Here is a 14,024-nt window from a genome sequence, read left to right on the forward strand (position 1 = left end):
TCTGGTGTCCTGTCATTCCCACTGCCCTCAAACTGAAGGCTACAAAAAAGCCACAGAACAAAACTACAAATTTTGTGGACCATTTTTATTAAATATTATCTGCTTTTCTTGTGTTGTTTCCAGTCAAACTTTCTTTCCCATGAATGTCTTTTAACACGTTAATCCCACTGCTAAGCAATACATGAAAGGGGCTGTCAGAATTCTTCACTTCAGGTTGTGTTACTGCGATGTGCGAGTAAAGAATTGAAGCTGATTTTGGAATCTTAAAAAGTGGATTACACCTTTTAGATTTCTGCTTCTCTATGCATAGAGCGAGGGGAGTCTACACCAATTTCCACTTTTGAAACTCTGAAATCAAAAGATGTATTTAAAGTATAGAATTTAATTTGTCCCTGTTTGGAATCACTAGAATAACTCGGGTTCGCTCTTCTTCTTTAAAAACGAAACAGAGTAAATCAGGTAAGTACAGTTCACTCACTTTTCTGGTCTTCTGCAGGTGTTAAACTAATTACTGTCCCTCAGGTGTTGATGGAAACACTAGCAGAGCTGCTTTAACTTCCTTCACACAGAGTGCTGACACAGCTTCGACTGACAGGTGGAATGGAGAAGTAATAAAAGTCGAGCTCATTTGCTGGCACGTTTTCGGGTTTCGTTATGGGACTTGTGACCCACTTCTATTTTCCTGGCTTCATGCCCGAAGTCTTACTGTTAGGAAATCATGTGGAGCCTTGGCACTTTTCAGTAAGCCGTTCAGAAAGATTTTCCTGTGACAGTGACCCTTTTATAACAGAATTTTTACTCATAAAGAGAGAAATGTGAAGTCTTGTTTTCTATAAAGTATTTATTTACAGTATGTGTTATTTTTTTAAAAAGAAAAGAAAAAGAGCAGCTTATATAGTTGATTTTTGATGATGAGCAGTTTCAGCACCTCTCAAACACTTTGTAGAGATCGGGTAAGTTGGCGATCTGCAGCACAGTGCCATCCTCGCTGAAGCTCTTCGGAGGACTGAAGAGGGTTCGGAAAGCTTTAAAAATGAGGTGTTCGACTTTCCACCGCCAAGAGTTCACCTCAGTGCCCTGAAACGTCACGAGCGTTACACTTCACACGAGACAAAACAAAGTCCATAATTTGCTGGGCAATTTCTGCAAAGTTCAGTATTCACACCTGCTCCCCTCCTGGCTCAGCCTCCAGGATGTACTGCTTCCTGATGGAGTAGAACATGCTGCACTCTTTGCTGAAGTCTCTGAAACAGTCCTTTTCACCGTCCCAGTTCACCTGCACGACATCGCCGCACAAAGGACTTCAATTTGTGTTTCCAGAATTGTAGCTTAAATGGAGAGGCTATGATCTAGCTTACCTCAGTGGCCAGGCGCAGGATGAACATGGGGAGACCCTCCATGACTGGGGTGTAGTTGTCAAGGAGCAGCGGGAGTCCTAGTAGGTTTCCTTCCTGTTGTGGATGTGTTTTAGGTTTGGTTTCTTTTGAACATGAGTTCGAACAATGTTGACATTCAAGCAGAAATTATCTAAAGAGAATATTTCTCACCTGGTCTATCTCCATGGAGAAGTAGTCCTCTAGCATCTCCGCTTTCTTTTTCAGGAAGTCCACTATGTACTGAGCCAGGCCTTCTTTGGGACCGTCCTCTTCAGTCCAGCCGCTCTCCTCCGACTCCAAAGCCAACATGGCCAAGTCATAAAGAGGTGCTGGGGTCTGAAAACACATTATCCACCATTAGGATCCACACAGTGTTTTCTAATCACTGCCACTGTACACTTTACTTACAGACAGTCTGAGTACACCGAAATTTCCAAAGTCATAAACGAGTATTTGGTAGAAAAGCTCCTGGCTGTAAGAGAAACACATTATGAGACATAGAGCAGCAGCACCAGCTTGAAACAGCAGAGCTGAACAGGCAGTGTGAGAGTTGTTTTTTCCCTTTTTTCACGGTTCTCACCTGAGTTTGTTGGTGTTGAGCAGGTAGAGCTTAGTATGATGTTGCACCAGAGACCACTGGGGATTGACGCAGCCCACAAACGAGTGGTTCTGCATCATTTCTTGAAGACCTGGAGAGAACATGCATGAATAATGTTTGATTTTGTTTTGTTATATAAATCACAAAAACTGTTCTTAAAGTTCATCAATAAAGGGTTTATTTGAGACATGCTGAGAGGTCAAATGAATCATTACGAGAGCATGATGTAGCAGCAGAAGATGTTGCGTAAAGCTGGTTATGAAAAAGGACCTGGGCCCCGGAGCAGGAAGTCAAATCAGTGGAAAATTTTAGAGAGTCAAAGAGGTTCTTATGTTAGACTGCTCAGTTTAGCCGGGATGGAGATTCCCCAGATCTGATTTGGCGCTACTGCTCAGAGGTACAGGGCAGGTTTTGTGACGCCACACCTTTATGTGTGTTCGCTGTGATCTCAGCTCTCAGCTCTTTGATGCTGGTCAGTTTGATCACTCGTCTCTTGGGCGTGGCTGCGGCCGTCAAGTCCTCGCCTTCTTCCTGCTGCTGCTCTTTCTGCTCTGTCCTCGGTCGCTTCCTGTCTCACAATAACACACACAGACTCAATCACACCAGGTTACAGTAAAAATGCTGTGGGACTCAACAGGATGTGCCAATGATCATACATGTTAACACACATTTAGCTGCAGATATTTGTTGTCTTAAAAATATAAAGTCTACATGTACTCCAAGTTTGGACTGGATGACTTTCTTTGTTGGCCACTTGGGGGCAGAAGAAACCAACAGTATTCATCTGGAGCCATGTTTCTGGTAATCTAACTCCAATATTTATCCTTTCTTTATCTACTTCTACAACAAGGAGGAATATGTGGCTCTGAAGCTGCCAGATGTTTGACTTTTCTTGTCTGATTTGTCACAGCTGTTTTGTGCTGCGCAGATGGCTCACTTTAAATTTTGCCCTAAACTCTTTAATCACCCTTTACAGCTCAGGAATCTATCTATGAAGGATCTTTAGTGTTCATGTTTTAACAACAGTCTCGCCAAAACTCTTAACAATCTGTTATTCAATCTCACCACTAGATGTCAACAGGTTACAGTCAACTGAATTCTGTTTTCTTACTCCTCCATCATATATTGATGGCTTACTCCAGCCGTCAATATGTGTCCGCGTCTATTTACTCTGGTGGAGGCTGTAAAACTTTGTGAAAGGAGTCTGATACCAGTTGATGAGTCAGTGAAAATCACTCCTGTGTAATCACAGCGATAATGAGCTGAGTTTTTGAGGATATCCTGAACTTTTCTGTTGATAAGCGCTGCTCTTTTTTCAGCTGTTAGCTGTTGTTAGCTGGCGCTGAAAGTGAAACTTTCTTTAAAGTGGATCTAAAATCACTCTCACAGGTAGTGAATAAACTCTTATACAATGCGAGTTTAACCAAATAGTTTATCAGAGGGAAAGTGTGATTCTTAGGATACTCGAGCCTGCTGGTATACTATTACCTTATGTATGTATGGCCACTCTTTAGCCACATACATAAACACATGTCCATCTCAGCCACTGTATTCAATATGACTGGGCAACATGGCAGCTTTCACAAACCATCACCTGCTCCTATGTATTTAATTCTATTTCTGTATTAATTCTAATTTAATGAGAAAACAACACTTTGTTTGAAGACGTATTGATACACTCCTCAATGCATATTTAAGAGCACAGCGTTCTTTTTTTCAGTTAAACAACCTTAAAAAATGACATACCGTAACTTTAAATGCCAGTGTTAGTTAAACACAACACTGCTTTTGTTACTGATTGGCCCTAAGGGTGATGTCTCATCAGTGAGGGCTGATCCATGTTTACTTTTACATTCTTCTTTCTGTTCTCTTACACAACTCATTTGCTGCGGGTCAATGTTCAGATTTGCTCACAGTGCAGGATCAATCGTACATTAGACTTGTCCTGATCTAACTTGCAGAAATTCTGACAGGATTACACTTAAAGTTACTCCCTGACTGAGTCTTTAATCCCTGCTGACTCACACAATCTAATGCTGCTACTGCTACTGCATATATGTCATTCACCTCTGATTATCAAGAGCACCGACGCTGACTTGTTCCTCGCCCTTTGGCACCTCTGCTTCCTGTTCAGCCACCGCCTCCAGCATGTCTGAGTCATCTACATCGTCCATCTCTATGGTGTCCGGCTGGATGGCTTTGATTGCTGTCTGCTCACTGCTGGGACCAGCAGGCTCGGGATCAGGGAGCGGCTTTTCTTTTGGTTGGAGGAAGGCATCTAGCTTCTGTGAGCGACAGTCGGTCCTCACCATCTGATGTGCGTAGACTCGCTCGCTAGACTCCGATGTAGTACTGGAGGCCTTAATCTCGGTGTTACCTGAGACTGACAGTCCCGGCAACAACGTCTACACAAAGACAGAGATGGGCACAGACTCTGAATGACCTGGTGGTAACTTCCACTGTTGAAAAATGAAGCCAGGGCAAAAGCCTTTCATACAAATGTTGTCACTTGTGGTTGCAAAAAAACAAAGATGGTGACAGGAACGCTAAAACCGAGCTTTAAAAGAAATGCAGGAAATTAAAGCGACTGTATCCATCTTTTATCTACAGTCTGCAGTAAACACGTGGCGGTGCACAATATGTCAGATAATGTGGACGTGAAACAGTGGGGGCATAGTAAGAAAGAGACCTTGTCACTTCATACCTGAGTGAAATATGTACGTGAGGAGTTGGAGCCCAGGAGTTTGCTCTCGATGTGCTTCTGAACGCTCTCGATGACACTGTCCTCATGCAGGAAGTGCACTTCATGTTTAGTGGGATGAACATTAACATCCACATTCTGAGGAGCGATTTCTAAGCTGTAGAAGTTAGAAAGCAACAGTGATTTAAGGTTGTAACTCAAGTAACAGTGTTAGAAGAGTCCTAAATGTGATTCAGATATATCAATAACAAGCAATAGATGGGTCTTTCTTGATGCAGAGAAGGTCTTTGACCAAGCTGAACAATTTGGTTTAGGTCATAATTTCATTAACTCCTTTAAGGTTCTTTTTAATGGCCCTATAGCAACTGTTACAGCTAATGTGGTTAGGTCTAAAAACTCTTAAGAGAGGAAGTCAACAGGGCTGTCCCCTGTCACCACTGTTATTCAGTCTGACTATAAAGTCGTTAACTGATACAAAAAGATGTGACCCTGCAGTCTGTGGGATTGTAATCGGTCAGGATCTTCATAAGATTACTTTATATGCTGATGATTTTTTATTATTCTTGTCTAACCCTATAAAAATCAGTAAATCGTCTGATAGAAATGATACATTTATTTAGCACCTTTTCCAGTATAAAAATTTATTTCTCCAAATCTGAGGCTATGTCCTTAAGGAGTTAGCAACAGACACCCAGATCCTTTACTTCCTCCCCTTTGAAATGGTCTCTGATGGGTTTTGTCTACTTGGGTATATTTACAACATCCCAGTTTGATCAGATGTTTAAAGCTTATTTATTCAATAAGATTAAGCAAGATCTTAATCTTTACAACTCACTCCCTATGTCCTGGTTACAAGGGGTCTCACTTCTTAAGATCAATGTTCTCCCACATCTGCTCTATCAAGCGAGGCTGATTCAAATAGAAAACAAATTAAAAAATATAAATGAAAGTTTCATCTGGTCCAAAAGATGGGCACTCATAAAGAAGTCAACTTTGCAGCTTCACAGAATTTAGAAAATATAAATTGAGACGTCTTCTTCAATTTAGCTTTATATTGAATCTAAGCACCCTCTTTCAAACCTAATTGTTAAGAAGAATATGAAAACCGTAAAAGGTTGGTGTAGGAACCCAATCACAATAAAAACACTCAAGGACTGGAGGGAAGTGCAATGGATTGCAGTGAGAACTGAAATAACATCCATCTTCCGCAACTGTTACCAATCCGGATTTCTTACCAGGTCATTTAAACAATGGACTGTGAGGTTTTCTTTTAGAGACCAACTGGAGAATGTGGTCCTACTGAGCTTTAATCAAATAGAGCAAGAATGTAAGATAGGAACAACCTCTTGCATTACTTTCAGATAAGAGACTATGTCAATAACAAAACCGGTCCGCTAAACAATGTCAAGGTCTCTGACACCGAAATTTTCTACAAGGAGTAATGTTTCAGTTAGCATGTTGTACAAAATTCAGAGGGGGTACTCTGGGACCAGGTCAGCTGAGACAGACCTGGGAGAGCGGAAACATAATTCTGTATGTTCCTCAAACAGGACATTTAGAATAATGTGAGAAAAATAACAGTTTGCAATTTAATGCATTACACCTTAAATTCTGAACAGAACTTTTCTTTCACTCAGCCCCTTTCAAACTTCAAGGCTGGCATTTCACTTTAATGTTGTAAGTGTAAAATAAACTGTCTTACACACATTTGAGTTCTATGTGAATTGCAGAAAATTGAATTGAAACTGAGCTCAACCTGCTGTCTCTTCTCCTTGATCTCCCAAATATTTACATCTGTCTTTTCTGTGGCAGGAAATAAATGTACTACTTAAGTGGATTTCTCATTAAACTCACCCAATCACCAGGCAGCACTGGATAATACTGGAACACACCCTTCATTATGTGCCTGGTCCAGTTTTAACAAGTTTTTAACAAGAACTTTTGCATAAAACTTCGAGCGATGGTCAAGCTGTGATAACTGAGTTACAAGGATAGATGAATGTCAAAAAGATGTGTGTCTTCCCCCTGCTGACCCTAACTATTATTGTTGTTATTAATATATGTACGACTTAAAAAAGCAAACACACACACAAAACCACACAGGTAAAGTACATTACCTCAAGTAAAGGAACGGGTGTGTGTTCTTGGGGAGATATGCAGCATAAACTGTCTCAATCGCTTTCTTCAAAGCGCTCGACTCCACCAGACGATCTGAGACATCGCAGAAGACAGCTTCATTTAACGGAACATTAACAAGATTAAATGCTAACTGCTGTGTTTCCAGTAGGTTTCTGTGGTACGTACGGTTTATGAACAGGATCAAAATGCATTTCTTGACTGAATAGTTTGCGTTTGAGATGTAGCCTTTCATCTTATAAGCGAGCTTCTGATCTTCGCAGGCAACTTCGATCAGCTCCCTGGGAACATACCACAGAGCCGGTCATGCAATCAGCGCAGAGGTGAGAAGAGGTTGCATTAAAAGCAGCCCTCATCAAAGGAGATTTGCCGGAATACCTGCTGACTGCGTTGCCAAAAATCCCTCGAATATTATCCACTACAGACGCATTGGGAAGAGTCCTTACATCTGCCATGGTCTCTCCTTGCTGGAAAGAGGAGTCACAAACAGACAGACAGCAAATAGTTTATTTGAAGAAAACTGCTTTGCGTGCTTGAGGGAGGCGTTTAATTTAAATGAAAAATAAAGCACATCTTACCTTTTTGACAGAGAAGCTTTTTCCTGAGTTGTGTATGGCGTACCTGCAGAGTAAGACAATGTTAACAAGTTGAAGCAAATTCACCAGGAATCATGAGACATGAAGAATAAAACCCACACCTGCCGACCACTTCTACAATCCTGGAGTACTCATCGCTCGGGCTCTTTAGAGCTTTTCTCCTAGTGGAGACGTTATAGAAAAGATCCTCCACCTGCAGTCAACAAGAGGAGCAGCTTCTCAGCATCCATAAATTGTATTTTATAGAACAGCTCATGTGCAAGGAGAACTCACAAGGATCTGCGTTCCTTGGTTTCCAGCACATGGTTTGGGAGGGCCTTTTAGTTTGCCATCGCTGTAGTTGGCTCTGCAAGAGAACACAACCAATTTATGAGAGAGCTGACATCCTAGTTGTGTTGTAGCCTTTAGTAAGGCTTTAGAGCAGATAAGGAATGCAACAGTACCTGTAAGCGCACTTTGCATCAGCTGTCTTTGTGGTTATGGTCACATGGGCAACATGGCTTATACTAGCAAGGGCCTGCAGACAAGAACAAACACAATAAATGTAATGCAGAACAAATAAATACAGTGAAGGCAGACAGAGGTGCACAGCTCACCTCTCCTCTGAATCCATAGGTTGCTATACTCGAAAGGTCCTCAAAAGTTTGAAGTTTGCTCGTGGTGAACCTCTCACAAACGATTTCCATATCCTCCTTCTGCAGTAGTGAAAAAGAGTTTCACTTGGTAGACAGCATATTCTGAACAAACTACCATAACGTCACCAGCAGGGTCATTCTGAGGCAACCCTTCATACTGACCCTTAAAATTTTAAGTGATTTTTAATCAAAGCCAAACAAAGAATTTTGCTTTTCATAGCATAAATATGTCTGACGTAACATAAAACATCATTTGAAAGCTTAGGCACTCATTCAGTTTTAACTTCATGCATTCAGTTGTTATAGTCATATATCATTGTATGCTTGTTCCTCACTGTGGTGGGAAAACTAAAGCCTGTGACAAGTAATTATGAGTAAGTAATATGTAATTCTCTATCTGGTCAAAACTAAGATTTATACAATTTAACAATGCATCGCTGTGGGTTGGAACATGAAAATCATGTCATTTTAATTACATTTTAATGAAAAATCATTTTTTTAAAAACGTATATTACTTCTCATTTTGTCATATTTAATGGTACCACAAATTACTGGGGCAAATGGTTAGAAGACATGAAAAAATGGCTGTAGTTACAAGAAAACAGCTCAAGTATAAAATGTTCAAATGTGTTAACAAGTACACTTGAGTTAGTGTCTTCCGTCTTTCAGTTCAGGGAAAGACTTAGCACACTCTGACAGAAGAAAACCAAAATAGCTTAACCCTGACTGAGTAATGATAAAGCAGACGCCACCCAGCTAAAAGGGCGAGTCCTCCGTCCTGCTCCCCTCATGTGTCACCCACCCTGATGCCAGTGCCGTTGTCCTGAATTTGAAGAAGTTTCAGTCCGCCGTCCTTCACCGTCACCTGAATGCTTGTGGACTTTGCATCCAAACTGGAACAATTGTAAAACACAAAAGTGTATTTACCACAGGGTCACACTGCACGCTAAGAGGAGACAGTTACAGGTCTGTTACTATGTTACACGTGATGTAAACAGTCACCCCTGCCATGTATGGCCACCTTTATTAATCCCGCTACTTGGATATTTAAGTCACTAGTCGTACAGTCGTACATTAGCTCACGTTATTGAAACTGCTCTTTATATAGCTGATAATTTACCAGTTTTCAATCATTTCTTTGACGGCGTTGGCAGGACGCTGGATAACTTCTCCTGCAGCAATGCGGTTGACAACAGTCTCGTCGAGCCTCCGGATAACTCCCGCCATGTTTACAGAGCTGCTGACTTGTAGTTTGGTTAAAGTTAAAGGGCAGGCAGAATGTGCGAGTACGCAAACATGTGGAATAAACGGTATTTGTTTAAGCTAAAGTGCAGCATTACTGCTGTAGACGAAACTGAGCACGCTTGTGGCCAGAGAGGAAGCAAACAAACAGACCACTCACTCCGCCTGAAAATGTCAGAGTATGTCAGAAGTTATAATGTCGGTCCCTCAAATACCTCAATAACCGTTATGATAAACGTTTTAAAACTATTAATCTCTTTTAAAAATAAACTATAATTGCGGAGAAAAATTTTAGACATAATTTTCAATTTATTTAGATAAAGGCACGCATCTTCCTAAACACACAATCTTCGACGACAGCGCGGGTAGAAGGCGGGGGCGGGGACTACGTCCGGCTGTAGAGCTACGTAATTCCCGGAAAGTCTTCTTCGTTGGCAAATATTTTTGAAACACTGTAGCCTAGCGACCCGTAACGGTTGCGTAATCATGCTTTTTGAGGAGTAAACAGATATTTCCCTGCGAAAAGCTAAAAGAATTACGGTTATGTAGTTCAATTACAAATATGTTTGCAGAAAATAAATGGCAATTATTTAACCACTAAAGTGTTTTACTTTCTTTCCCCCCTTTTGTTTGATCTATTAGTGCTGAGACTGGTACACAGATAATACTGTGGGTCTTTGCCATGCCCATTTCTGGGTTGTACAAGTGTTTACTTAGGCTTAAGGTAATAAATAGCTTAAGTAATTAGCCATAAATACCATTACATAATGAAGTCCTGAGAACTGCGCCCTGGTAAAGATTGGTCTGCAAAAAGGTCAGGGGTCACAACCGCTTACAGAATTGCCCCCAAAAAGCCTGGCTTCACAATCACAGACCTGCTGTATAACAACATTAAATTAATTTAAGGGAACCTTAGCTTCATCTTTTGCCTTCAGCAATTTTCAGCATAGGCTAAAGCTACTTTGGGCTTCTCCCTTATTCCCAAGAGGTAACCACATATGGGTAGCTCAGCATATTTGATTTGGCAGAGTTTTTTCTTTTCTTTTTTTAATGCCAGATGTCCTTCCTGACACAACCCCAAAGGGATGTGTGTCGCCTCTCATGATCTAAACAGGGATCTTTCGCTTGTGAGGAAATTGCGTAAACCGCCATGCTGTGGAGTGAATATATAACATAAAAGGCCAAAGTAACATTAAAAAGCAATTTATTTTGATGACCTTTTTTTTTAGAAACAGTATTGCCAAAGCATCAAAATAACCTACATCCAAATGTCTGAATAGTACACAGTAATAGTTAAAATAGCAAAATGTACGGTATAGTACGTTGAATGCAGCTCCATAATGTAGTTGTTTACACATTCACTTATGAAGTGAAAGGTCTATGAAAGATTCCAACAGAAACAGAAATCCCCTTGGGATTGCATCAGGAAAGGGCATGCTGTGTAAAAATCTGCCAAATCAAACATGGAGAGCTGCCTGTTTTTCACATGGGAGCAGCTGACAGTAGCATATAGTATGCAACTTAGTATGCAAACCTGTTGTAACATGTACAGAGGTAAAGACATTTAACATCTAAATTCCAGAGCCTTGTTCTGTATGAGTACAACATTCCCACCAAATAGTTTGTATGTTAACTACTTCCACTCCCACCAGAAGACTTAACCCACAGTGGCATGGTTTGCGTTGTCTAATATCAAATGTTCAGACAAGGCAAAACTAAATAATTATTAAATTACGTATTTTAAAAGGTAAAACTATTAGGCATTAGCGCAGTTTTCTCCCCTGTACTCTTGGCTGATTCACCTATGAGGCCCTTGCCTGTGCACATAGTTGGCCAGACCACAAACTGCCTGCATTCCTCATAAAGCTGCATGCCTTTCGGCCGGTGGGTTACAGCAGAACAGTGGCGCTAGTTCAGAATCTTCCAAAATGCTAATCTTCTCAGATATTTTATGATATTTTATTTTTTCATGGAAACTAATCTAGGCTACATGAACCCTCTGTGATTATGACACTAGGTGCCAGAGTTATGTTGCTAGGCTGCTACGTTTTAGCCTCAGGCAGGATGACCTCAACCAGATAAAATGCTGTGAGAAAAGGCCTTGTGTCACCATTCGGATAGTACCCTGCACTAGAGTTTCTCAGCGCACCCACTGCAACCTGAAATAAATCCAGGCTGGATTTTAAAATTTGTAGTTTCATTTGAAAGTTAAGAATGGGTTTCCAGCAAGAATTAATGAAAGTACTCCAAAATCTCAATCCTGAAAAGCAGATTGTCCTCAAACACCTGCAGGAAAGCAAACAGAATGAGGTACCAGTGAAAAACAGATACTGGGTAAGTTTCTGCCACCCTGTACCGGGAATCTGCATTTTGTTATATCATCTAGAGTCAACTATGAATTATAATGGAGGTCTCAAACAAAATATATTTTATCTACACTTTTTGCTGAGATTTAAGTTGCAATGAGAAACCATGTGAGCTCAGTTCTCACAGAGCTACGTGATGCTTACCACCTGCTATCCTGCTTGGTTTTGTAAATCCCCTCATACTTTAGTTCAGAATCTGAACCAGGCTATTTCCGTGTAACCGATTTCTCATTTTTATGCAAAAGTATATGCCTATGCAAGCAGCCCCGAGAGCTAACTTGGCAGGGTTTAGAAGTTCAGCAGCTCGTTGTGCTGTCTTCTTGAGCCTTTGCCAACTCGACTTCAGTGCCATCAAACAACTAATTGCAGGCGTACGCAAACAAAGGCCACAAAAGAAAATGGAACAACCTGAAAGGTCACTGGAAGTATGAAAGGAAGTCATCTTGGCAGAAATGTGACTCTAATGTTTGTCTTACTTGTGATTTGCTTATTCTGTGCTTTCCAGGCTCTTTCTGCAGCTAAAGGACTGCGTTGACATCAAGCACTTTATGCCAAAGGAAAAGCTATAGCTGTGTGCTTGAGTCTGAGATGTACCGTGGGGGCCTGATGTTTATTCAGTGTCCCTGACTCAGTGCAGGACATCCCAGTATGCAGTATTTCAGCAGCAGGATGTACCACAGGATGCAATACAATAGTGCTGGAAATAAAGTAGGCATGTAAAAAAAAAAAAAAAAAGTAAATGTAAGCAAGATGTAAGGCATTATAGCTGCTCCCTTTTTTGTTTTTTTGTTTTGTTTTTTTTTTATCTTTTCCACTGGCAGACAGCATGTATGACATCATTGTGGAGAGCTACCCTCCCTGCAGTAAGTCTGTGTCCTGTCTCAATGTAATCTCAAGTCCTGGATGAGGTCAGAGCTGGTTGTGCATTACTCCAGTCAGTAATTGCTCCTATTTTTCTCAGAACATTTCCTCTAGTGCGACATAGTGTAAAGTGCTGATTACAGCTCTGCCACTCCTGTGGCGACCTGCCACACGTGAAGACAGGCACAAGCAAGCACGCATGTTAGTGTAGTTGCACACGGGACATGCACACACACGCAGCTTTGTAAGCCAAAGCGTGTCCAAAGTGGATTCAAAAGGTAGACTAAAATAGACTTTTCTCTTGTTGCAAGCTGCAGACGCACACAGAGCAAATACTCTAAAAACACAAACACTGTCAACAGGCGAAATGACAGGCAAATGAGATGCACACCTGCTGCTGAGCACCCTGGGAAATGAGCTCAGCACTGGCCCAACACGGCCTCCACGTACGCCAAACAACCTGGATCCATTTCACACCTTCAAGTCGCTCTCTAGACATTCTGCACTGACACAAGCCTGCTGTTTTGTTACCTCTGTGTGTTTATATCTACACCTTTTGTCACCAGCAAGTTGGTAATCTCTGGCTTAATGGAGATAAAAACTGGTGACAGGGGGTTGAAAAAGTACATTATTGTACTCTTGATGTGGAAACGCAATAATCTGGGGAATTTGCCATCCTCTCAACAAGTGACAAAGATAGAGGAGCTAGTCTTTGCTCAAATGACAAGGTTTGTCCAACATGACACAGATCCAGAATCCACCCAGATAAGATTGGCCATCTAATTTTATCATATTCAAGAATTTCATAGGCTGAATCTCGTCTGGATATGGATGATTTAAGCAAAACAACTTTAACACATTTGGAAATGTGCTCAGCCCATTGTCCGCAGACTTTCATTAACTTTCATCATCTCTTTAGGCAAGCATGATCTCACCTCTTCGAGAACCACTAAGACTTCCTGTGTCCCTCCGTGAAAGTATGCGCCCAGAAATGGATTCAGCAGCTGCTGCTCTTCCTTTTCTCTTTGTTTTCTCACACTCCATTTTTTTCTCTAGTGTCAATCTTCCTCTTCCTATATGCTCTCCTTATCAGCACAATAGCCTCAGGACATGTTATAAACAAAAGATGAACACATGGCTTCCTACATAGAGGTAAAAGAGAGGAACTTCACATAAACTGTTCAGCCAAAAAATCAATCAAGTCATTTTGTGTTTAACCATTTCAGTGGTTGAATTTTAAATATAATAAACATTATGTGTCACTAATGGAGTTATCACTAAATACAAAGTAAATAAAAAGTAGATGAAATGTGGATGTCTCAGTTTTGCATGTTATTCTTTTTGTCATGTATGGCAGTGCCACAATCAGGTGATTAAATGAATGTGATTAGTATAAACTAAATTTATACCACTCAAGTAAATTAGATTTGACAAGATTCAATTAAATTTCATGTTTTACAATGTTCTTATGTAACAAATAATATTGAAAATTTACATGTGTTCACATTTTTTT

General features: G+C 40.8%; 1 protein-coding gene across 1 annotated transcript; it reads right to left on the reverse strand.

Moving 5' to 3' along the window:
• Nucleotides 1-823: 823 nt before the first annotated feature.
• mlh1 (mutL homolog 1, colon cancer, nonpolyposis type 2 (E. coli)) lies at nt 824-9,616 on the reverse strand. The gene is made up of 19 exons (XM_063491224.1): nt 9,163-9,616; nt 8,845-8,935; nt 8,004-8,102; nt 7,851-7,924; nt 7,681-7,753; nt 7,509-7,600; nt 7,390-7,432; nt 7,190-7,278; nt 6,980-7,092; nt 6,793-6,886; nt 4,679-4,832; nt 4,042-4,379; nt 2,400-2,542; nt 1,957-2,065; nt 1,785-1,848; nt 1,548-1,712; nt 1,359-1,451; nt 1,166-1,276; nt 824-1,077 (listed from the first exon to the last, which is right to left on the reverse strand). The coding sequence occupies exons 1-19, from the start codon at nt 9,267-9,269 to the stop codon at nt 922-924; spliced, it is 2,208 nt and encodes a 735-aa protein (XP_063347294.1). The 5' UTR covers nt 9,270-9,616; the 3' UTR covers nt 824-921.
• Between the last annotated feature and the right edge of the window lie 4,408 nt (nt 9,617-14,024).

Source organism: Pelmatolapia mariae, linkage group LG13, assembly GCF_036321145.2.
Source record: "Pelmatolapia mariae isolate MD_Pm_ZW linkage group LG13, Pm_UMD_F_2, whole genome shotgun sequence".
Classification (NCBI taxonomy): domain Eukaryota; kingdom Metazoa; phylum Chordata; class Actinopteri; order Cichliformes; family Cichlidae; genus Pelmatolapia; species Pelmatolapia mariae.